Source organism: Mus pahari, chromosome 8 (genome assembly GCF_900095145.1).
Source record: "Mus pahari chromosome 8, PAHARI_EIJ_v1.1, whole genome shotgun sequence".
In the NCBI taxonomy this organism is placed as follows: Eukaryota; Metazoa; Chordata; class Mammalia; order Rodentia; family Muridae; genus Mus; species Mus pahari.
In genome coordinates this window covers 108,914,352-108,938,905 of record NC_034597.1, presented here as the reverse complement: position 1 = coordinate 108,938,905, position 24,554 = coordinate 108,914,352, and the positions used below count along the sequence as shown (strand labels likewise).

The window sequence follows — 24,554 nt, the reverse complement described above, 5'->3', positions numbered from 1 at the left end:
CACAAAACACCACGTTACACTACACTTACTGGGTTCAACACACACTGGTGCCCAAGTAAACATTTTTTATTTGAAGCAGCTTGAGGCCCTCCACCATACACACTCAATCTTATCCATGAGACAGGTGTGCTACTGCTAAGGCAGACTCAAAGTCCCTTAGAATCTGACTTTTGTTTTTCCATTCTGAGAAAGAGTCTCGGTGAGGTGGCCAAGCTGCCCTCAAACTTGTGATGCCCCTGCCTCAGCCCACAGAGCAGCTGGTGTTAGTTACACACCTTACATTTATTTCTCTCCTCTTTTTCATTTTAGTTATGAATACTATTTCTTTTTCATAAGAGAGCTTAACTTTCAGTTCCTAACATGACCTGAGATTATTTCTCAAACTTTCTGGGTTAACACAGAGCTGATACTGTGGTAAGTTCTACTTCACTACATGTCTGACTGATTTCATTTCCTGGCAGTGATATGCATTTTGGAAGAAAAGAAGAAAAAAAAAAAAGCTCAACCTAAATTCAATTTAAAAGCCAAGTTTAATGCCCGTCTAAAATGAGGGGAACTTTACATCATTTTAGTCTTAACCACACCATGATTCAGAAAAGGGGGCTTTCTGTCTGAGGTTCGTGAGCTCCCTGGGGTTACAAAACACACTTGACCTATTTAACGGGTTCCATTTCCTTTGCCCGAGTTCTGCCAAAGCCACTAACTGTAAAAGTAACACATAGATTTCATTCTCGGTTTATTCCAGAGGGAATTTGCACACTGAGAATGTTACAGTAGGTGTATAAATGACTGCACTGCTGAGTTAAACAGTTTTAGCTAAATAGTCCTTACTTGCTTTCTTCCTAGAGACTGTGACCACTGCTGGATACAGAAATGGCTAACAATCTCACTGCCCCACTGGCAACTTCTCACGGCAACAACTGTGATCTCTATGCACACCACAGCACAGCCAGGATATTGATGCCTCTGCATTATAGCCTGGTCTTCATCATTGGTCTGGTGGGAAACCTGCTGGCCTTGGTTGTCATTGTTCAAAACAGAAAAAAAATCAACTCAACCACTCTCTATTCAATGAACTTGGTGATTTCTGACATCCTGTTTACCACAGCTTTACCCACTCGGATAGCCTACTATGCGCTGGGCTTTGATTGGAAGATAGGTGATGCCCTGTGCCGGATAACTGCTCTGGTTTTCTACATCAACACATACGCAGGTGTGAACTTCATGACTTGCTTGAGCATAGACCGATTCTTCGCCGTGGTGCACCCTCTGCGCTACAACAAGATAAAAAGAATCGAATATGCAAAGGGTGTTTGCCTGTCTGTCTGGATTCTTGTCTTTGCTCAAACACTGCCACTGCTCCTCAACCCTATGTCTAAGGGGGAGGGAGACAAGACTACTTGCATGGAATATCCAAACTTTGAAGGGACAGCGAATCTGCCGTGGATTCTGCTCGGAGCCTGTCTGCTGGGCTACGTGCTGCCTATCACAGTCATTCTCCTGTGCTACTCTAAGATCTGCTACAAACTCTTCAGGACTGCCAAGCAGAACCCACTCACTGAGAAATCTGGTGTGAACAAAAAGGCTCTCAACACAATTATCCTCATCATCGTCGTGTTCATCCTGTGCTTCACGCCCTACCACGTGGCCATCATTCAGCACATGATAAAGATAATCTGCTCCCTTGGACCCCTAGAGTGCGGGGCGAAACATTCCTTCCAGATCTCTCTGCACTTCACAGTGTGCCTGATGAACTTCAACTGTTGCATGGACCCTTTCATATACTTCTTTGCATGTAAAGGGTACAAGAGAAAGGTCATGAAGATGCTCAAACGTCAAGTGAGTGTATCAATCTCCAGTGCAGTGAGGTCAGCCCCTGAAGAGAATTCGCGGGAAATGACAGAGTCTCAGATGATGATCCACTCCAAGGCCTCCAATGGAAGGTAAAGGCAATTGGGACTTCACAGCACAGCAAGCTGCAGGATGGGCTCTGCCCATTGACTGTTCCACTCCCAACCAGGATGCCTTCCAGTTGTCCTCTCTGGGCATGATCTCCCACTGCTGCCCCACCAGCCAATGCACTGAGATCCAGACCAGATGGAGGAAACAAAAAAGCAGGTTCAACTTCATAAATGAAATATAATGTATATAAAGGAAGGCTATCAAAATAAGTCTCAATGTTAAAAAGAAAAAGAAAATGCTCTGTGAAATTACTATTTCTTGTCAATAGTTTGGCAAAAGAAATAAGACTAACTGCACTGTATACTGCCAGTGTAAAAATGTTAATACTGTAATATATGGAACATATTTCTTAATTTACACCTCTTCTAATTTTAGATATCGTCTCCTTAGTATTGTTTTTGTTTTGCTCTGAGACAAATGTTTTAAGAAACATTTTGTGAGATAAAGAACAGGATCGAACAAGAGTATTAATATGTCATTGTCAACCACCAGTAGAACTTCCAAGTATAATTAATGGAAGGTATAGAGCAATGGTAGAAATGCTAGTAATGACAGAGGTGACAGAAGCATCAAGCCCTCCCCTGAGCAACCAGGATAGTGCCTTTGGACCACTGCTCAGAAACATGACAGGGGCTCCCATACAGGCATCCAATGAAAACATGTCCACATGCTACCTTCCTTTCAGGAATAGAAAATATGCACACATGCTTTGGAACTTCTGTTCAGGTTGGAAGTACCTGGTATCTACACAGCTGTAGAGTAGGTTATGAAAACTGGAGCAATGAGGATTATAATTATAATTGCCACACTTGCATAAGTAAATCAGGAAGTTAATGAACAATTTGTAAATTAGTAGTTTTCAGGAATTTTTTCCTTTTTGTATGTTTGCCTGCATACAAGCCAGTGCACCACATGTGAGTAGTGCCTGCAGAAGCCAGAGGAGGGTGTCAGATCCCCTGAGACTAGAGTTACAGATGGTTGTGTGCCATTACGGAGGTGCTGAAAATCAAACATGGATCCTCCGGAAGAGAGGCTAGTGCTCTCAACCACTGTACCGTCTCTAAAGATTTATTTATTTATTATATGTAAGTACACTGTAGCTGTCTTCAGACACTCCAGAAGAGGGCGTCAGATCTCGTTACGGATGGTTGTGAGCCACCATGTGGTTGCTGGGATTTGAACTCCGGACCTTCAGAAGAGCAGTCGGGTGCTCTTACCCACTGAGCCATCTCACCAGCCCTGTACCGTCTCTAAAAACAGAGTCTAGCTATGTCAGTCTCGCAGGCCTGAAATTCTCTATGTAGACAGGCTAGCCTTAGACTGGTGTATGAACCTCCTGCCTCTTTAGTGATGGAACTACAGGTGCGTACCATGTCCTGCTGCGATTCTCTGTAATGTTATACACCTACCCATACAAATACTTTACTATGTGCAGCATGGCCTTCCTAAGTTCCAAAGCACTGTTTGCCTGCTCAAATTTGCTAGGCTCCAGCCCTCAAATTTCCCCAGTAAAGTATCTCACTTGGCAATGATACCAATTTATATAATAGGGAAGAAATAAAGCACTATACCATGAGCTATAATTTCAATTTTTACTGAGCTGTATGCCAGGAAATATTTGAGTAAAATTAACCTGCTTGGTCTTTTGAGACAGAGTCTCATCATATATATAGCTCAAGGCTAGCCTGCAACTCTCAAGGCTAGCCTGCAACTCACTTTGTATCCCAGGCAAATATTTAACTAAAGATCTTCCTCAGGCACATACTTGTAACCCCAACACTTGGGAGGCTAAGGCAGGAAAATTGCTGAGAGTCGGAGGCTAGCCTATACTAGGGTTATATATATATTATAGCAAGCTCCTACTTCAAAAAGAAAAATAAAATGCCCTGTGTTAGCCTCCTGAGTGCTGAGGTTACAGGTGTGCGCTATTACACCCAGCTTCACATGAGCTTAACCCTCACTGCTGTAACTTTACTGAGTACAGTAAGATCTGAATTATGTTAATTCCACAGAATTAAAGCCACTAGCAACACGTGGTTGGTCTGATGGAGGTGGTGCAAGTTTAGCTCTTGATGACTTTCCTTACCCCATCTATGAACTTCCCAAGTGAGGGCAGAAAGAACAAAATACTACATTTTGCCAGGGTGGCACATAGTCACCTAAGCGAGATCTCTAGCAAGTGACCACTAGTGAAAATCAGAAACAGATCCCTTGCTTTCCCAGGCAGTTCCCTAGTTCCATGACCACTATGGAGCACAGATCATCACACACCAACTTGATGCCTCACAACCGATGACCATGCTAATCAGGCCAAGTCTGTGATACTGCAAACCAGAAAGCATGTGCTATTGCAGTTTACAATAGTATAACATACTTGCGTGTTAAGCTTTCTCTCTTCTCCCTCCATCTTACAAGAGGTAAGTGACTCTAGCGTGTCATCTGGTATACTGGCAAAGTCGAGACCAGTGAGCTTATCTTCAACTATTAAATGTTTTCAATCCTACAGGTCCAGTCCAACTGGCTATCTGCTCTCCATTCACAGACCTTTCAGGCTCACATCCATTCCCAGGCAACTGCTCCCATGTGACCTGGGCATGCTCTCCTCACCTCTGCCTTCTGGGAGCTTGCCTTTCCTCCTGGCAGATTCCCTTCACCAGCAGGAAGCCTGGGTGCATACAGGCAGTGCTGATTAACTTGTGTACTCTGTGACAACAAAGGAAGTGGCCTTGCACTTAACTCTACCTGAACATCAAAACAGAGTATTTGCTACATAAACATGATAAGCTTAAACACTGACATAATGGGGAGCTATAAAAAAACTCATCTAGGAAAATAGGTAGCTATTCAGCGAATCCAATTCCTTTTTTACAATCTCATTTTGATTTCTAAAAGGATTATTCAGCTGATTTAAAAATTCTCAAAGCTACTCTGTTAAATTTGGGGCTGGAGAGATGAATTAGTGGTTAAGGGCACTGGCTGCTCTTCTAGACAACCCAGGTTCAATCCCCAGCACATACATGACAGCTTACAACTGTCTGCAACTCAAATATATATAAATGCATCAACATTTTAGTGCTATTTCAGGACAGTAAATACCAGATAAAACCAGCACCGGCTATACTTTTTAGAGCTCAGAATTTTCTAAAGTGAATTGTCACTCTTGGTTTCCACAATTCTGTGAACATAATGAGCAGGCAGGCTTGTTCACACTAAATCCAGTAAAGGCAATGGTCAATCAGAGGCAAGAGTGGGAGGATAGCCTTAATTCCACTGAGTAGCGATGGAACCATTGATAGTGTAGACACATAAATAAAGACATGAGAGGTTTTACTGCCATGTTAGGTCAGCAAACTACAAAACCCTTCAATAGGGCAACTCACTCCCGGGAGGTTATGAAGTTTGCAGGCCATGCGCAAAGACCTTGGCTTTGTGTGCACAAAATCTGGCACAGTGAAAGCACAGAGAGACTTCGAACAATCAATCACTTAATTGGACAGTGCATACTTTGCATGACTATTAATACTGTAATACCCACTGAAATCTCTTGAGTTCTTAATTTCTCAAATGACAAGAAATTACTTGAATGACCAGTGATATAGATATACTTAGTGTACTAGAAGATCCTTCAGGTTAAAATAACTGTGTGAAGAACCAGAGCTCATCAAACAACAAATCAACAACAAAACCAGAGACAGAAATGTGACCAGTCTGCTTGGGAGTAGTCCAGCATTTTAGGAGGCAAAAGTGATGGTCCCAACAGCCAAGAAAGGCAGCATGCAACTATGAACAGGGACACACCCACCTTAAATTAGCCCTTACAACTATCTATTTTGGTAACTTCTCAGCATGCTGTAATTTTGTAATTTTCCGCAAAGCTAAAAAAAGCTCTGCTGGTTGAGTATTCAGGTGAAGAATGAGAACAAGAAGTGAGGGACAGCCAGGCTTCTGAACACGGGCTCCATGAGAGTGCTACAATGGACAGCAATGGGTGTTCTTCAGCAAAGCCCACCACTAAGAATGCCCATGCTTCATCCTTTACCACACACCACCTTACCACACATCCAGTCAACCTACAGTCAACACGTATGCTATACTCCCCACCGTGCTGAGACCAGACACCAAGGCCACATGGAGGATGGAGCCAAAACATAGGTTCAACCTTCCACCACTGCCTACTGAACATGCTCACCAGGAACCACTACAGTTCCCGTCTCTCACTAGCCCCAGGCTTCCACTTCCTGTGGCTTTTGTGCTAAGGACCTTCCTCCATCACCTTATCTGAACCTCACTCCTCTCCATCGTTTCTCTACAAACCTCATCTTTGCTGAACTCATCACCTGCACCCAATTCCCTTCCTCTGATCATCAGAGTTGAGTTTTCTCCTCTGCTCATTCTTCAGAGGGCCACATGCCCCCCGCAAGCTGATGGCTGCCCACCTACATTACTGCTGCCTCTTCCAACTGAGCCCTCAGCTATAGTCAGAAACTCTGGCTTTCTTCAGGTTGCCATCTAGAAAGCCAGATGTCTATACCAATAGTCATCTAACCTACCAACTACTGCACAGCAGACTGCATTAAGACCTCTTTGCTCCTGCAGGCTCCACCAAGAAGGCTGGGGTGGGCGCCAGGTACTGGGATGGAAACTAGGACCTCAAGCACACTAGATAAATGCTCTACCACTGATTTACACCCTCAACCTAAGTTTTAACTTACTAAATACCCCTGGCCTCCTCATTACAAAATTAACCTGCCCAAGGGAGCAGAGAACTTGCCCAGAGCCTCAGTAAGTCAGGGGCCAGCTTGAGCTCTGGGTCCTTACACCCACACTACACTTTCTCCATAAACAAAAAGTCACATGTCCCTCAGAGAGCCTTGAAAGAGACATCTCTAGTGCCCTTGCATGTGTGCCCTGTGGTGTGTGTGTGACGACTGCTGGCCCATGAGCTCAAGGAAAGTGACCTGTCACTTCTTACATATGAGACACGAGTGAGACTTGTTCATCCATCCATTTCTATCTTGCCAGAGAGAAGGCCCTGAGTAAGGACAGGACTCCCAGTTAGGCCCTATCTACCTGTGTTATGCCCTGGGATTCCAGGTGCATTTGTTACTGCAACACAAGTTAGTCTAGCCTGATTAATTCAGTGTTTAACCTGCTTGGACAGAAAGAAAAAACACTAAAAGATAAGGACACTAAAGTGTGGTCACTGTTCAGCTCTGGTCCACTGGGCCATAATTCCATGCTCCAAGACTGACAAGAAGTTCCCCGTGGTCAAGAACATCAAAGTTCGAGCTCCTCTCCTGCTCTCAAAGTCCTTCTGACCGAATCCCCCTGCACTGTTCAGGATGCACCTTCTGAGGCAGTTTGCAGAGAAGATATCCCTGGTTCTCACTGGTTGTGTTACCCTGCTTCCTCTACACACTGTTTAATTCTTACATCCAAATAACAACCCTTCCTTTAACTCTCAGTTGGCTGCTCCAAATCACCCACCTTCCTCTATTCAATGTGTATTAACTTTTCCAGTCCTTGTCACATAACTGGAACTTGATGCACAGTATTTTAAAACAAAGAAAATATCACGCTAGCTTGTAGACCTAAAGCTTCAGTTCTAGCCAGCTACTAGCAAATCTATCCAACTCTGTCCACTACTGTGTCAGTTCTGGATATCAGTTCTCTTGACAGTGACTACAAGATGCCTGATGTGTAAGACTGACCAACCATCATCTTCTAGTGTATGAGCAATTATTAGTTCATTCTTATACCTTCAGCTAAAACATTAAACCTTACTGGGGCTAAGACGCTGACCTTTACTGCTCTGTTCTGGGAGATTCTGAGACTGGGCCACTGAACACAGATAACACTCAAAAACCATGCTGACTACAGGCCATCACACGGTGCTACGGGCTTTGCATTATCAAAACCTGGCAGGTATGAAGCTACTACTGCATGTCATAACGCCTTAGGCAACAACAGGTAACTGAAACATGCTCTGCAGTAAACTATTAATCATGCCGAACATACCAGATTGGAAGACAGAGTGACAGGCTAGTTTCCTTTCATTTCCTGTCATCAGTGTAAGAATGGCACTAGCTCTTGCACTCCCTTCCACGCATGCCAAGGGGACATAACTGGTTACACTTTTATTTCTGATCACAAAAATTCAAACTCAGAGAACCTCTGCAGACAGTAGATGTCAGGGACTAGAGACGATGTGGCAGGAAACGCATGACACCATTGAGTTCAATTCTAACTGTTGATTTTCCGCAGAATACCTAAGCCCCTATCTTCACTGGCATACCTACATGCTGCTTTTCATTATTATTGCTTTTTTAGGTGTCCTGGCCTTTTCTTGTTAATAACACAATCTCAAAGTCTTGCTTACACAAATAACCTACAAGCCACCCCCAGGCTGGGAGTCACATTACTTTTTGTCCCATGTGGGAGCTACTATAGTCAATTCAAAACAAAAACTCGTAAATTTTGATTGGCTTTTTATCTTTCCGTTTTCTCTGAGTGTGAGAAGATCCATTTCTGGGTTCTGTACAGTGTAAGAATAACTTTTCCCATGCAGGGTATTTTTTTTTGGGGGGGGTCAGTCAATCAGAATGAAACTCAGTAGAAACTACAAAAGCCAGAATTGTCTTCGAAAGAGTAATAGTCTCATGAGCTCCTGAGACCAGCTCCACACCACCCCTCAGTCCTGGCGTGCCCACAGGAAGGCAGATGAAAGCTGTGTCACCACACACCTAGGGCACTTGCTGCCTATTTCCCTCCCTCAGTAAGTAGACAGTCCTAGAAAGACCATGGCCTGGACTGCAACTGTCTTGTCTAAAGCCCAGTTATGAGAACTCAGTTAAACCTACACACCTAACACGTGACAAGAGGCTGAAGCAGTCCTCAGTCTGTCCCAGACGCCTCTGAAACGGCACATGACTGCTTCAGTCCTTATGCACTCAGTATCTGCAGAGTTCCAGACTTGTAAATCTGATGCACACTCACAGTCAAGAGGCACTGCAGGCCTTGGCCTGAAGGACTTAGGAAGTAAATACAGAAAAACACAAAAATTCTCATTATCAAATTATTTGAAGTTGTATGGTGAACGAAGGCTAGTAAGGCATTACTCTCTTTGTATGTTTAACATTCTCTGTAATTAAACTCTAAACCACTCTAAGTATAGTAGTCTCTGACACTCTCCCACAGTTCTTGTGACAGCAAGAGTGGAAGCTGAAACTCGGAGACAGCTGGAAAATGAGAGAGAAGGAGAAAGGGAAGCAAATGGAGAGGGGAGAAAGATCTAATCACTGAACTGAAGCAGAGTAAATCATGTGAAAAAGAGTACACAGCGGCCACACTCACCCTAAGATCACAACAGATCTTCATTAAGTCTTAGGAAGAGGTAGGTGGTGGGGACAAAGTCACCAGCAAAGAACAGGGTATACCGGAAATTCACATAAGAACATGAACAGCCTCAAGCGGGCAGTGGTGGCACACACCTTTAATCCTAGCACTTGGGAGGCAGAGGCAGGTGGATTTCTGAGTTCAAGGCCAGCCTGGTCTACAGAGTGAGTTCCAGGACAGCCAGGGCTACACACAGAAACCCTGTCTCGAAAAACCACACACACACACAAAAAAAAAGAATATGAACAGTATCAATCAGTCTCTATTGTTCTCTCCCCTTTCCCTCTCTCCCTCCCCCTTCCCCCCCCCAGAGACAGAGAGAGAGAGAGAGAGAGAGAGAGAGAGAGAGAGAGAGAGACAGAGACAGAGACAGAGACAGACACAGAGACAGAGAGAGATTTTTTTTTTTAAGTTTACCTCATTTGCACAAAGTCCTGGGTGAGGAGGACACAACATCTGTTCCAATCCCACCGGGAGTAACCAGTGGGAGCCAGGGACACAGGAACCCCGCCCAACCAGTGGCCCCAATTCCTTCTGGTCTGTGCCAGTTTACCTTGGGCACAAACTCCTAGGCCAGTTCCACAACACTTGGGAGGAAGCTCTACTCCCAGGTGTTCTAACACCCAGGATCACAGAAGCTTGGTCACACCAGGATCTCAGGGTCCCAGAGGCAGCTTGACTCCCACGAACTCTGGTGTCACAGGATCCCAGAATCACAGGATCACAGAGACAGCTGGACTCTTAGGAGTTCTGACCAACCAAGATCACAGGAAGGACAGGCTCCAGTCAGACATAGCCAGGGCAGGTAACACTAGAGATAACCAGATGGCAGAAGGGAAGCATAAGAACAGAAGCAACAGAAACCAAGGTTACTTGGTATCATCAGAACCTAATTCTCCCACCATAGCAAGTCCGGGATACACCATTACACCAGAAAAGCAAGATTCAGATCTAAAATCACTTCGTATAACGATGATAAAGGACTTTAAGAAGAGCGTAAATAATTCCCTTAAAGAAATACAGGAGAACATAGGTAAACAGCTAGAAGCCCTTAAAGAGGAACACAAAAATCCCTTAAAGAATTACAGGTAAACACAATCAAACAGGTGAAGAAAATGAACAAAACCATCCAAGATCTAAAAATGGAAATAAAAACAATAAAGAAATCACAAAGGGAGACAACCCTGGAGTAAGAAAACCTAAGAAAGAGATCAGGAGTCATAGATACAAGCATCACCAACAGAATACAAGAGATAGAAGAGAGAATCTGAGGGGCATTAGATACCATAGAAAACATTGACACAACAGTCAAAAAAGCAAAAAGCAAAAAAAGCAAAAAGCTCCGAGCCCAAAACATCCAGGAAATTCAGGACACAATGAGAAGATCAAACCTAAGGATGATAGGTATAAAAGAGAGCGAAGATTCCCAAATTAAAGAGTCAGTAAATATTTTCAACAAAATTTTAGAAGAGAACTTCCCTAACCTAAAGAAAGAGATGCCCATGAACATACAAGAAGCTTACAGAACCACAAATAGACTGGACTAGAAAAGTTATATCATAATCAAAACACCAAATGCAATAAACAAAGAAAGAATATTAAAAGCAGTAAGGGAAAAAGGTAAAGTAAAGGCAGACCTATCAGAATTATACCAGACCCCTCACCAGAGACTATGAAAGCCCGAAGATCCTGGGCAGATGTTATACAGACCCTAAGAGAACACAAATGCCAGCCCAGGCTACTATACCCAGCAAAACTCTCAATTACCATAGATGGAGAAACTAAGATATTCCATGACAAAACCAAATTTACACAATATCTTTCAACAAATCCAGCCCTACAAAGGATTATAGATGGAAAACACCAACATAAGCAGGGAAACCTACACCCTAGAAAAACCAAGAAAGTAATTAATATTTCAACAAACCCAAAAGAAGATTGCCACATAAACACAATTCCACCTCTAACAACAAAATAACAGGAAGCAACAATCACTTTTCCTTAATCTCTCTTAACATCAATGGACTCGATTCCCCCCAAAAATATATAGACTGGATACATTAACAGGACCCAGCATTTTGCTGCGTACAGGAAACACACCTCAGTGACAGAGACAGACATACCTCAGAGTAAAAGGCTGGAAAACAATTTTCCAAGCAAATGGTCCCAAGAAACAAGCTGGAGGAGCCATTCTAGTATCGAATAAAATTGACTTTCAATCAAAAGTTATCATACTGGTCAAAGGAAAAATCTACCAAGAAGAACTCTCAATTTTGAACATCTATGCTCCAAATGCAAGAGCACCCACATTCATAAAAGAAACTTTACTAAAGCTCAAAGCACACATCACACCCCACACAATAATAGTGGAAGACTTCAACACCCCACTCTCAGCAATGGATAGATCATGGAAACAGACACAGTGAAACTAACAAGTTATGAAACAAATGGATCTAACAGATATTTATAGAACATTTCATCCTAAAGCAAAAGAATGTACCTTCTTCTCAGGACCTCATGGTACCTTCTCCAAAACTGACCATATAATCAGTCACAAAACAGGCCTCAACAGATACAAGAAGACTAAGATAACCCCATGCACCCTATCAGACCATCATGGATTAAGGCTGGTCTTATATTCCAACAAAAACAACAGAAAACACACATACACATGGAAGCTGAACAGCACTCTATTCAATAACTTGATCAATGAAGGAATAAAGAAAGACTTCCTAGAATTTAATGAAAATGAAGACTGATCATACCAAAACTTATGGGACACAAAGAAAGCAGTGCTAAGAAGAAAACTCATAGCTCTGGCTGCCTCCAAAAAGAAACTGAAGAGAGCTTACACTAACAGCTTGACAGTATACCTGAAAGCTCTAGAACAAAAAGAAACAAATAGACCCAAGAGGAGTCGACAGCAGGAAATAATCAAACTCAGGGCTGAAATCAACCAAATACAAACAAAAAGAACTATTCAAAGAATCAACCAAACCAAGAGCTGGTTCTTTGAGAAAATCAACAAGATAGACCCTTACACAGATTAACCAGAGAGCACAGAGACAGTATCCAAATTAACAAAATCAGAAATGAAAAGGGAGACATAACAACAAAAACCGTGAATACTCAAACAATCATCAGATTCTACTGCAAAAGCTTATACTCAACAAAATTGGAAAATCTGGATGAAATGGACAATTTTCTAGACACATAGCAGGTGCCAAAGTTAAAACAGGATCAGATTAACGACCTAAACAGTCTTATAACCCCTAAAGAAATAGAAACAGGGGCTGGTGAGATGGCTCAGTGGGTAAGAGCACCCGACTGCTCTTCCGAAGGTCCGGAGTGGGTATTAGCCCAAAAGCTCCAAATATTCAAGATACAACTCACAGACTATATGAAGCTCAAGAAGGAAGACCAAAGTGTGGGGACTTCAGTCCTTTTAGAAAGAAAACAAAATTCCTACAGGAACAAATATGGAGATAAAGTATAGAGCAGAGGCTGAAGGAAAGGCCATCTAGAGACTGTCCCACCTGGGGATTCACCCCAGGAGCCTGATACAGCTGTCTGCTGAGAGGCCCTGCCAGAGCCTTACAGAGACAGATGCTTAAAGCCAGCCTTTGGACTGAGCATGGCGTCCAATAGAGGAGTTAAGAGAAAGGACTGAAGGAGTTGTAAGGGTTTACAATACCATAGGAAGAACAACAATATCAACTAACCAGACCCCCCAGAGCTCCCAGGGACTAAGTCATCAGCCAAGGAGTCCACATGGCTCCAGCTGCGTATGTAGCAGAGGATGGCCTTGTCAGGCATCAGTGGGAGGAGAGGTCCTTGCTCCTATGAAGGCTTGATAGATGCCCTAGTGTAGGGGAATCGAGGGCGGGGAGGTGGGAGTGGGTGGGTGGGTAGAGGAACACCCTCATAGAAGCAGAGGGAGGGAGGATGTGATAGGGTGTATCCAGGAGGGAGGGAAACCGGGAAAGGAGATAATGTTTGAAATCTAAATAAAGAAAATATCCAATAAAAAAGTGGAAAAAAAAAAGAAGTTTAAAATCTTTTTAAAAAGTACATTTCTACCAATTTTTTCTCAAATAGAATTAACTTAATATTCATACTCCATATATTTTCTTTCTTTTTAAGAAGTATTTTTGAGGTAAGTACCATGTTAGGTCCATCTATGTAGCAGTTACCTTCTGGGGGAGCTGGATTCAGTCGCTCCAGTATTTTAGGCAATTTGATTTGGGGGAAACATGCTCTTGATAAGAACCCAAGAAGTCCTCCACAGCCCTCCTACACAGAGCCCACTGCCTCTGACTTTGCCAGTCTGAGTGTGCTGGCTGTTCTCACCGTCTATACTGTTCTGCTGCACGGTGTAAGGGGCTGGTGATGGCAACCTTGTCTTCTGAGATAGTTCTCAGTGCTGTTAAACACAAGGCACTTTGGGAGCTTATCAGCAGTGTATTTTAAAGCCTCCATGATAGAAATGTGGAGGTAGTGAATTTTACTTGTGTATCCTCCTATATATTTTTATTTTACACAAGTAGCAATTTCCAGGGTTTTTTCTTAAATATTTTTTAAAAATTTATGTATATGAGTACATCATTGCTCTCTCATTGTAAGCCACCATGTGGTTGCTGGGAATTGAACTCAGGACCTCTGGAAGAGCAATCCATGCTCTTAACTGCTGAGCCATCTCTCCAGCTCCATATATTCTCTCCATGTTGTTGTTAGTATTGATGGACAAACTGAAACTTGGTCTCGTTATTTCTTTCATATTTAAGTGTCTACTTAATGTATCTTAATGTAATTTAAGTATCAGCCACAGAAGCCATGATAGGTCACCCTCAGAACCTCAGGTTATGTCGCAAGTGGTATTAAATATGGAGTCCATGATGAGATTTCATCAGAAGGAAGAGTCATGAGTTGACTCTGGCTTTGTGTTATCTAGGGTGTCCCGCTCAGTCAACACTGGCTGTGCTGTGTTACTTGCTGATGGCCACGCAGGCCTGCCCCATGCCTGGCCCCTCAGAGCTGCCCCAGGCCTGTCCTCTAATCACCTCAGAAAACAGAAGAACACAGCTATTTCAGAACTCAATGTGCAGCATTCACAAAAATTCAACTCCATCCTAAAGTAGGTATGAGATTATTTTTTGGTGTTGTGTATCTTGCTATGGTTACGAAGACGTGGTTAGGATTTTGAAATTTTTCTTAGAACAATACAATGATCTGAATCTAAAATCTTTCATAAGGTGCAACTTTCCAACGATAAACAAGAACAGGAAGCGAGTCTTGACTACAACTACACTTCCGCTTCCCCTGCTGCGAGGTGATCTACTTTGCTGTCACCTGAGTTTGACTTGACTCGCACAAGATTTTCCATCATCCAAGCCTGAAGTTATTCACACTTTTATTTCTGTTTGAACAAAGTCTATTTCCTATTGGACTGGAAATTGTGACATACTCAAATATTTTAAGTCCAAGAGGAAGACAGCTGAAGCAAAGGAATTGAGGAGCCAAGCCTTAAAAAGCAGAAATGAAAACAGATGTTAAACTTCTCTGAAACAAGTTTTTACTAATAGCCTCCACCAAGCCTATTTCAGTCAACTGCTAGAATATCCTGTCTGATCAGAGGCTTCAACAAGCTTCACAGGCCATGAGCTCCTCTAGGGTGGGACCAACTCTTCCCAAGGTTCTATTTACCTCATACCACACAGGCCATGACCTGCCGCTGAGCAGGTGGTAACACCTGGAAACCGTGAGGGGAAGCTAGGGGTGCTTCGATGGACAGGACAGGATGGTGAGGCCCAGGCCAGGTGTAACACATGACTGCAATATCACCACTTAGGCAGAGGTGGATGGAATTGTGAGTTCACACTCAGCTTGGGCTAGCCTGGACTGCACATCGAGAACTTATCCAAAAGAGCAAGAGATGAAGCCTCGATGTCAAAAGTGTCAACGCTGAGGCAACTAGTTTTATTTAACGATGTCACTGTCCTTTATGTTGGAGTACAAAATCATGTTTCACACAACCTTCTGGTGATCACTCACAGAGCGTTTTAAACAGGATACATTAGATACCCTGGCAAGACGCTCTGGTCATAAGGTTTAAGTGTCTTGCCACATAAACCAAGCCCCAAGGGAGAGTGAATGAGTGAGGGCAGAGCACTGTGACTCTGGAGGCACCGTTAGCATCTCCAGGACTGGCTGTCCTTCCTTCCCTAACATTCTCCACTGCCAAGGGCACAAGCAGGACTCACTCACTCACTCGAGGCTCCTTCCTCTCCTGCCTCCTACCACTGTACTGCTTCTCCCAGCAGCTCACAGGAAACAGCTCTGAGGTGCTGCTGAGCCTGTTTCCTCAAGGAAGCCCCACCTCCTGGGGTTACTCTGAGGACAGCTGGGTACACCCCAAGGTCCAGGACAGGTGTGAGGGGAACAGTTCACATCCGACTCAAGGCCAAGTGTTAGATGCAAGGTGCCAGACAGGCAAACCCTGAATCAAAGCAAAAGTTTGAGAACTTTTTGCATGAGAAAGATATTCTATGAAAATGCAAATGAACGGATTCTGTGCTTCTAGGTATGGCTGGACAAATGATTTAAAAATAAAAACAAAACAAACAAAATACTTCCATCTTTTAAAACTATGACTGACCCCAATTTTCTTTTCATGTGAGCCCAGGAATGTGTGTGCACTCTCCTTCTGAGCTACACGCCAGCAATCTAATTCTTGCACTCTTTTTATACCTAGTATCTCTTAGGCAGTGATGCCTGCAAAAGAATCCAGGAAGCAACTGGTATGCGGCAGGTGGGGAGTTCCGTAATAGCTGCATGCTTTGGGTATTAAGGACATTCTCACTGCTGTATGCTGAGGCACGGCAGAGACAACGAGATTCCTCTGAGAGTGACTGACCAGGTAAATACTTACAATCCCAGGTGAGCACACAGTAAGGGCAAGTGTCACATCACACAGCAGAGATCAAGGCTCACACAGCCTCCCTTGGGAGGCTCAAGTCTGCCTGGTTCAAGGAGATGGAGGGAGAGAGGAAGCTGTATTTGGGAGTTCTGAAAACAAGGCCTGAGACTCTGGCTGTAGTTCCCTAAGGTGCCTCACTCCCAGTTAGCTTTTGCAGTCTCTGGGAGGCCACAACAGTACAGGGACCGTCTCTAGGGCAAAGGCAAGACCTCAATTAGAGGTGAACCTAGGAAGAGGTGGAGAAAATGTGGCCTGAAGACATGAAGTCAGGGGCAGTTAAGTGGCCCCTGCAACAATCCAAACAAAAGGAGGCAGAATGCACTTCTGTTCACTTACCGTGGCAGGCCCGCACACCACCCATGTGGCCCACCAGGCAATCACCACCCACCTCCTGTGCCCACTGTGGAGGCCCACTAAGCTGAGGAAGAGCTATAAGCTGAATGTATCCCCTAAAATTCACAATGAACTCTAACTTTTAAATGAATTCATTTTATTTTATGTGTACGAGTGATTTGCCTGCATGTGTGGAGGGCATCAGATCCCCCTGAAACCAGTTGTGACCTGCCCCGTGGATGTTGAAACAATACTGGTCCTTCGGAAAGACAACAAACATACTCTTAACTGCTGAGCCATCTCTCCAGCCCTTTTGAAATCTAATGTGGTGACAGTAGGAGGTGGGGCTTGTGGCAGGTTAGGCCTACAGTTTAGACTTACTAGATCAGTGTCTTTACAAAAGGCACTTAGATAAATACTTCATCTCTCCTGTCATGGGAGGTCAAAAAGACAGACAGGAAAGAGGCCTTCACCAAACCCCAACTATGCTGGCCTTGATTCTGACCTTTCCGGCTGCTTGATGCTAAGAAGTTAATTTGTATGTCAGTATTTTGTTATAGGAGCCTGAACAGAATACAGCACCGAGGCATCACAGGTAAAAGAGATCGGCACGGTCTCTCATTTTTTACAAAGCGTATGTTCTATTGAACAGGCAGGTATCAAACAATTCCTTCCATATTACTTCATGAAATAATGGTTTCATAGAAATCATTAGCAGTACTGAAAACAAGGGGTCACAAAAAAGAAAAACACAAACTACCAGCCCACAAGAGCCCGTGAGCAGCTGAGGGCGAGGGTGGAGGAAGCCGCCTCTCAGGATGTGACCTGGGAGCTTCTCCAGACTGCTCAATGGTGGCTGCTTCTCTCAGACCGTTCCTTCTAAATAAAACAGAGAAAGGGATTTTTCTTTAGCCACTTTTGTTTTGTACAATTGCACTCAAATCTTTATTTACAAACTCTCTGAACAGTCTAACCAAACCAACAGGCAGTTCTGGAGGGCGAGGGGGACGGGAAGCAGACAGTAGGCATTGTAAAAGGATCTGTTATTCACCTGATGTGATTGTTGTCTGAGACTTACTGCCTCTGCCTGATAACCTAGGCCTAGTCCTGGAAGCTTCTAGCCTCTGTACAATCTAATCTAGACCTAGAATGTTTTCAACCTCTGAGACTTACTGCTGAGTAAGCTCACTTTTCTAATTCTTTCTGAACTCTGGCTGGCTGGTTCATCTCAGCTGTTCCGGCTCAAACTCCTCTCCAAGCTGACTGATTCAATCTGGCTTCTCTCAGCTTCTAGCTGAATTGCTCTGCTTGGCCTCAAACTAAGTCTAGCAATCTATTTTGATCTTCTGGCTGCTCATTCTCTGGCTTGTTCCATCTTCACCTGAATCTAGTCTGTTCTCTCTTCAATCTATCTCTTTGTAAAACTCCTAGTAAAACTGCTCTCTCTCCTCCTTTCCCCTCCCTCCCTCTTTCAAATCACCTCTCTTTCCTCTCTGTTCTCATGAGAGTTGGACATATCCTATTCTGTCAAATCTTTCGCTGATTCATCACTTTGTCTGCCACTCAACTAGGTATCACTTTTAAACATAGTTGCTTCTTTCTACAAACTTGCTTTACTTTCACTGTTTGGGATTAAAGTTGGGTTCTAAGGGTGTGTGTCTGCATTCCAGCCAGAGTTGCCATGTTGCTGGAGTAAATTCCCTCCACAGGACCCCACTAATTTTACTGGGTAAAGACCTAAATTCAGACTACCAGCAATCATGTAAAAGTAGGCATGGCAGTCTGTAATACCATAACTGGGTGTGGAGAGTGGAGACAGGAGGATTCTGGGGGCTTGCTAGCCAGCTAGTCTACTGCAATAGTGAGCCCCAGATTCAGAGAGAGAGAGCCTGTCTGAAAAATCAAGGCGGACAGCCACAGAGGTGGTTACCAAAGTGTGCAAGTGTGTGCATGCACGCTTGTGTGTGTAAAGGGAAGGAGGAAATAGAACAGTCTCACATCCGAGGCCTTGGCTATGCTAGAGTACTCATCTTCAACAACTGACTAGGAAGAAAAAATCTGAACATCTGATATAATCAATACTCAGACCATGCTCTACATGTGACAGACAGAATGAACCGTTTAGGCCAGCCTCTTTTCTGACTTTATTGTGACTAGAAGGCCATGTGATTTGAAAGTCCATTGTTCTGGGGTAAAATTCCAACTCAACAACTGAGTTACAGATTCCTATACTTTTTGTTTTGTTTTGTTTTGTTTTTGGGTCCAAGAATGTTTTTTTTTTTTTTCCCAGTAAAACACCAGGCTTATCAGATCAACAAAGATTCTTCTTAATAGAAATTAAAGGGGAGTCAACACATATGGGGCCTACTAGGGTCTAGCTGGTCTAAGCAACATTTTTTTTTTAAAGATTTATTTATTTATTATATGTAAGTACACTGTAGCTGTTCAGAAGAGGGCGTCATATCTTGTTACGGATGGCTGTGAGCCACCATGTGGTTGCTGGGATTTGAACTCAGGACCTTCAGAAGAGCAGTTGGTGCTCTTACCCGCTGAGCCATCTCACCAGCCCTCTAAGCAACATTTTAAGTGCACTACGTTGATCATTTCAAATGTGGAGGTCCTGGTCGCTCTATCTTGAGAAATCTCTCAAGATGTAAATGATCACCCTTCAGGCTATGATTATCTAGGTCAAGTTCACACCAGATAAATCAATAATTTAGAAAGTTAACTGTTGCTTTTTGTTAACTGTGCCCACAATACCCACTTCCCTTAAAAGTATTCCAACGGCTGATATTCAAACTGACCACAGATGAGGTAAGCAAAGCTCTCTGTGGCTGTCGAGACAGCCCAGTCCCTGACCCATTCAAGGCAGGGAACACCACTGCTTGATACCAACTCTGTCATCACAAGAAAACAGTCACAAAATTAAGAAAGGAAGAGACAAAATATTGATGACTGATTCTTTTAAATATGTCCGATTGACCAGGCTAGTTTACAAAACAATTCTAGTGGGGTGGGTTCATTTCTTAACCGTCTGTGTTCTCTGCCCTCAAACACTGGCTTTAAATCTGTGCGTGGAAGGAGGACAACTGTGCATCAGGCTGAGGTGAGGACTTCAAGAAACCTGAGATCTGCTCAAGACAACAGGGAAGGCCCAGCTGTGATCCCAATGGCGAGGCAGATCTTGCTGAAACTGGGTGCTTTCACAAGTTAGCATCAGGGTCCTGTGTGGGGCTGAGCTGCAGTAAGCTCCCTCCTGCAGGATCCTGTCACCCTCACCCTGAGTGTAGAGAAGGGGAGGTGACTAGAACACAATTTGTGGAGAAACAAGGCATTATTCATTTGCTTCTGTTTGCTGTGCTAAACAACATAGCCAGAGGCAGCTGAAGAGGAAAGGATTAATTTGGCTTATGCTGTCATGCCACAGACATGAATGAGGGAAGCCAGGGCAGGAGCTGATGCAGCCAACATGGAGGTACACTGCTTACTGGCTTGCTCTCAAGGCTTGCTCAACTTGTTTTATTCAGCCCAAGACCACCTGCCCAGGGGCAACACTGCTGATGGGAGTGGTCTTCCCAGGTGACTCCAGGTTCTGTAAAGCAGACAGAAGCACACAGGGCCTGAGTCCTAAAGTAAAGTCCATCTCAGTGTGGCTGAGCAGGACTGGTGCTGAAGGAAGCTGTGTGAAGCACAAAGGACCCAGGACCCAGGTTTGTGGAGGAAGACAGCGTCTGTGCCAGCACTGGGCAGGATCCCAGCACCAGTGTCTCAGGCTTTCCTCCTCCTCGACTCTCTAGGAACCCGAGCGAATGGCTGCTGGCTGCTGGCTGGGCTGCAGCAGCGATCCCATCCACAGCAGCTCTGCAGCCACCTTGTTTATCTTTCTTACTGAAAGAGGAAGAGGAAAGGTTTCTTGGCAACCCTTTGAGATACAACCTGAGAACCAGACAATCATACCTCTCCCTAGAGGAGCTGAGACTCGCCCACTCAGGTAGTCTCCGGTTAGATCACAGCCTACCCCTTTAATTTGGATCCTCTGTGAGAAGCTGTTCCGTGCTGCGGTTTTACAGATCTTAATTCGTGGTCCTAAGCAGTCCCTGGCTCCTGTTCTTGTAAGCAGGCTACACACCTGTCTAAATCACACCATGTAAAACAACTTGTAAAAGTCAGACCTTTCCCATTTTGGGGGGTGGGGGGGATATTCTCTCAAGATGCTCTTCCCCAGACCCCCATGCCACCCCTCACAGCAGCTTTCTCTCTTTACCCTTCCTGTGCCCTGCGTCCCTGAACAAACCTCTGCTCCAGACTCAGAGGGAAGACTCTTTCCCTTGAGGGCCTGTTAGGCTGTTTCCAAAGTAGTTTCTTTCTAATGCTTTCCCACCTGAAGGTCCAGTCATGATCCCCAAGCCCTGTCTCCTAGTAAACCTCACTCCTGAAGGGCTACATACATGTGTGCTCCTTCCCACCAAGCAGCGCCTGCTCTGTCCATTCTTCTCTTTAACACTGACTTCCCCTACATTCCCTGGGGGGCGGGGGGGGGATCTCTTCTGAGGGCCTCTCTCTTAAGCCTCATGGAAGCCTCAATTAAAATATCTTTAATAAAAATGTCAGCTATAACTCACTGTGTAAACTGGTCCTGGGATTCTTCTCAGCCTCCAAGCCATGAATCCTGGTTTGTTCTGAGCAGAGGTTCTAAAAGTCCCAGGGAGCTCCTGAGGCTAATGAAGGCAGCAGCATGGAACTGAACCTCTGTCCTCTCACCACTGACAAAGTGACCTTGAATACAAATTCTGAGTGCTTTGGAAGTAATCTTGTCGATGGAGAGAAAAACTGATTTCACAATTACCAGTGTTCTTAACCACAGTGGAAAACAACACAGCCAGGTAAGAAGAAGCCTTGCACTCAGCCCTCCTCATCTGTTCCATTTCCCCCAGCTCTCTAGAACGACAGGAGGGAGCTTCACGAAAGGCACACACCACAACGACAAAGAGCCGCGAATAATAAAATTCTCCCGACTGGAAATCAGTAACTGGTCTTGAAGCAATGAAAACAGTTGAAGTGGACAACTGCACACCTCCCTCCAGCTATCAAAGCACTGAGATAATGTCCCCAGGAACCTCATGCCAGGAGGACAAGGCAGCCATGCCAGACAGCGGACGAACTTGTCTGCCAGGAAGACGGTTACACGGTGCTGACAACCTGCCACATGTCGTTGCAGGAGCCTGAAGCCCATCAGTGGTGCTGGGTGTGACGGCCGTGTGCAGGACTGCTCGCCGACTTCGGTCTCCTGCCTCGCATTAAGCCTAAAGCTCACTGCAGTACCCAGGCCGACTTGTCCCTGGTTGTTCCTCCTCCACTGAACTCATCCTTTGCAGCTTTTCCCCAATACTTGGTTAATTGGCTAAGGATGAGAGGTTATACTGGACATTAGGGCTTAGACTCTAACAACTACAGTAACTACAGTGTCAATTCACAACTATGACTCAAGCCTGTGAGATTAACAGCAGACCGGCTTTGCTGAGCTGGAGAAGCTCCTGGATTAACACTCTAACTACCCAGAGGCCTGCAGGACCAGTGTCTTCTGGGACCATGAGAGGCAGCAGAGACTGATGGCTCTTGCCTCTCTGCCTACTTACAGACTGTGGTGGAGTGAGCAAATTCTTCTCAGTCTTTGTGCCATGTTCCTAGCAGAGAGCTCCTAAGCCCTGGGATTTCCTGCGTGTAAGAAGTGACTTCTCCCACTGAGTCTGCCCCTTTCCACAGCTTCTGAGTCATGCTGACCAAGGAGGTCCTTAGGGCAGAACCCTAGACAGCCTCAGAGGGAGCCAGAAAGACCAAGACAGTAGAGGGCGGGAACAGTCCTCCACCCATCTCCAGGAAGGGGTGGGAGGAGCTGGGGATCCCTCTTGCATCCGCCTCCTCAGTTCTATGATCACAGGTGCATGCTCCACACCCGAACGCTTTGTGAGCCTCTGTGACGCTTACAAAGCAAGCACCTTCCCACGGGACCCATTTCTCCATTCCCATCACTCTACTTTCTAACTAGATCTTAAATATGAACAGTCGAAGGCTCAGGTTATACAAAACCCCTAATATCAAAGCCAGAAAACAGCAAGTAGAAAGGGAGTTCAGAAGAAACAAACTCTACAAAGCAATGAAATCTTGGGAAATGGGAAGTTATTTCTCAATGTCACAGGAAGATAAATCACCACGGCTGTGAGACAAAAACAAGACACCAAGAAAAATGTACAGTTGGGAAGTTAAAAGAGAGCTAGTTGAGCCGGGTGTGGTGGCGCACGCCTTTAATCCCAGCACTTGGGAGGCAGAGGCAGGTGGATTTCTGAGTTTGAGGCCAGCCTGGTCTACAGACTGAGTTCCAGGACAGACAGGGCTACACAGAGAAACCCTGTCTCGAAACCCCCCCCCCCCAAAAAAAAGAGAGAGAGCTAGTTACAGTTAACACTGAGACAGCCAAAATATTTACTTAAATAACGAACAAGCCAACAGCTGAAGCGCTCAGTCTCTCGGTCAGTAAAAAACTGTGGACTACAATTACGGTACGTGGTGTGTCCCTCAGCCCCACGATGAGTAAAACGAAAAGGACTGTGACACTCTTGGAGGTGAGCTACCCTGTCAAAAGGATACTCCCACAACTCCAAGAAGAGGAACCAAGGCTTCCTACCCACAGCCACAAGAGTGAGTCACTCTGGAAAATGAGTCTTCAGGTAACTCTGGTCCCTGCTGACAGTAACAGGATCAATACTTTGCTCTGAAATTCCTGACCAACAGAAGATACGGCAACAATCTTCAACAGCTAAGCACAATACCCTTCAATTCTGCTTCCAACTCCAGACATCACCAAACAGAAGCATGTGTCTGTCCACGGCAGAAGAGGTAAAGGAGGGCCATAGAAATACTGCTCTAACACCCAATTACAAGCACAGCCATTCCGTCTACATGGCTGTGGAGGCGCATGGTATTGGGACTTTGCCACAACACTACACCACTAACGACAAGACTGGCTACAGCTACATGTGGCACCAAGGAAACAGCTAAACAAAGGACAGAAACAAACCAGACACAGCCGGTGCTTCACTATGTGTGGCTCAAACTGACAAACTAAACTAGGGTATTAAGTCAGGATCGTGTTGAAGAAGGGGCAACTGGGGGGCAGCAAAAGCGGGGCTTCCCGGGGGCAGGTGAGGCTTTACCTCTTCACGCGGAAGGTGCTGAGTGAGGAAGACAGCTCTACTTGAACTATATGTAAAAATTCAAAATAGAGCATAAACCCAAATGGCAAACCTAAAATAAAATTTCTAGAAGAAACCTACTAAGTCAGAGATTTCTCAAATAGGCACAACATAGGAAGATTTTCCAAAGAGTACACAGCATAGGCTATTTATAAACTGGTGAATTTTATTTCATTAGAATTTTTAACTATGCTCTTCAAAGGTGACTATTATAAAAATCAACAAAGAGGTAAATTTGGGGAAGTATCTGCTAAATGTACACCTAAAGAACTGGTATGAGAATACAAAGAACTCTCAGACACAATAATAAGAAAGTCACGCAACCAAGTACAGGTGCACAGAGACTTGAAAACACAACAACAGCAGCTGAGCACATAAAAAGCAGCCAGTGCCAGGCCTGATGGTGCACGCCTTTAATCCCAGCACCTGGGAGACAGAGGCAGGTGGATTTCTGTGAGTTCAGCACCAGCCTAGTCTACAAAGCGAGTCCAGGACAGCCAGCTAGGGTTACACAGGGAAACCCTCTCTAGGGGTTTGGGTGGCGGAAGCAGCTTAATACAGCATTGGATTAGGGAGATGTAAATTAAAAAACATGGACACAACAAATACAGCATTAGAGTGTGTGTGTGTGTGTGTGT

The 24,554-nt window shown here is 44.6% G+C and overlaps 2 protein-coding genes across 4 annotated transcripts in view; one reads left to right on the top strand and one right to left on the bottom strand.

The window, feature by feature from the left end:
- The window catches only part of Gpr183 (G protein-coupled receptor 183), an 11,653-nt gene extending 9,244 nt beyond the window's left edge, over positions 1-2,409 (top strand). For both annotated transcript variants that reach the window (XM_021203332.2, XM_029541618.1), the window contains one exon: positions 847-2,409. In XM_021203332.2, coding sequence (XP_021058991.1) covers positions 874-1,947 — 1,074 coding nt within the window. In that variant the 5' untranslated portion in view covers positions 847-873 and the 3' untranslated portion in view covers positions 1,948-2,409. The remainder of the gene's footprint in view (positions 1-846) is intronic.
- Ubac2 (UBA domain containing 2) overlaps positions 1-24,554 on the bottom strand; it is a 148,260-nt gene that overhangs the window by 71,953 nt on the left and 51,753 nt on the right. The gene's annotated exons all lie outside the window — the stretch shown is intronic.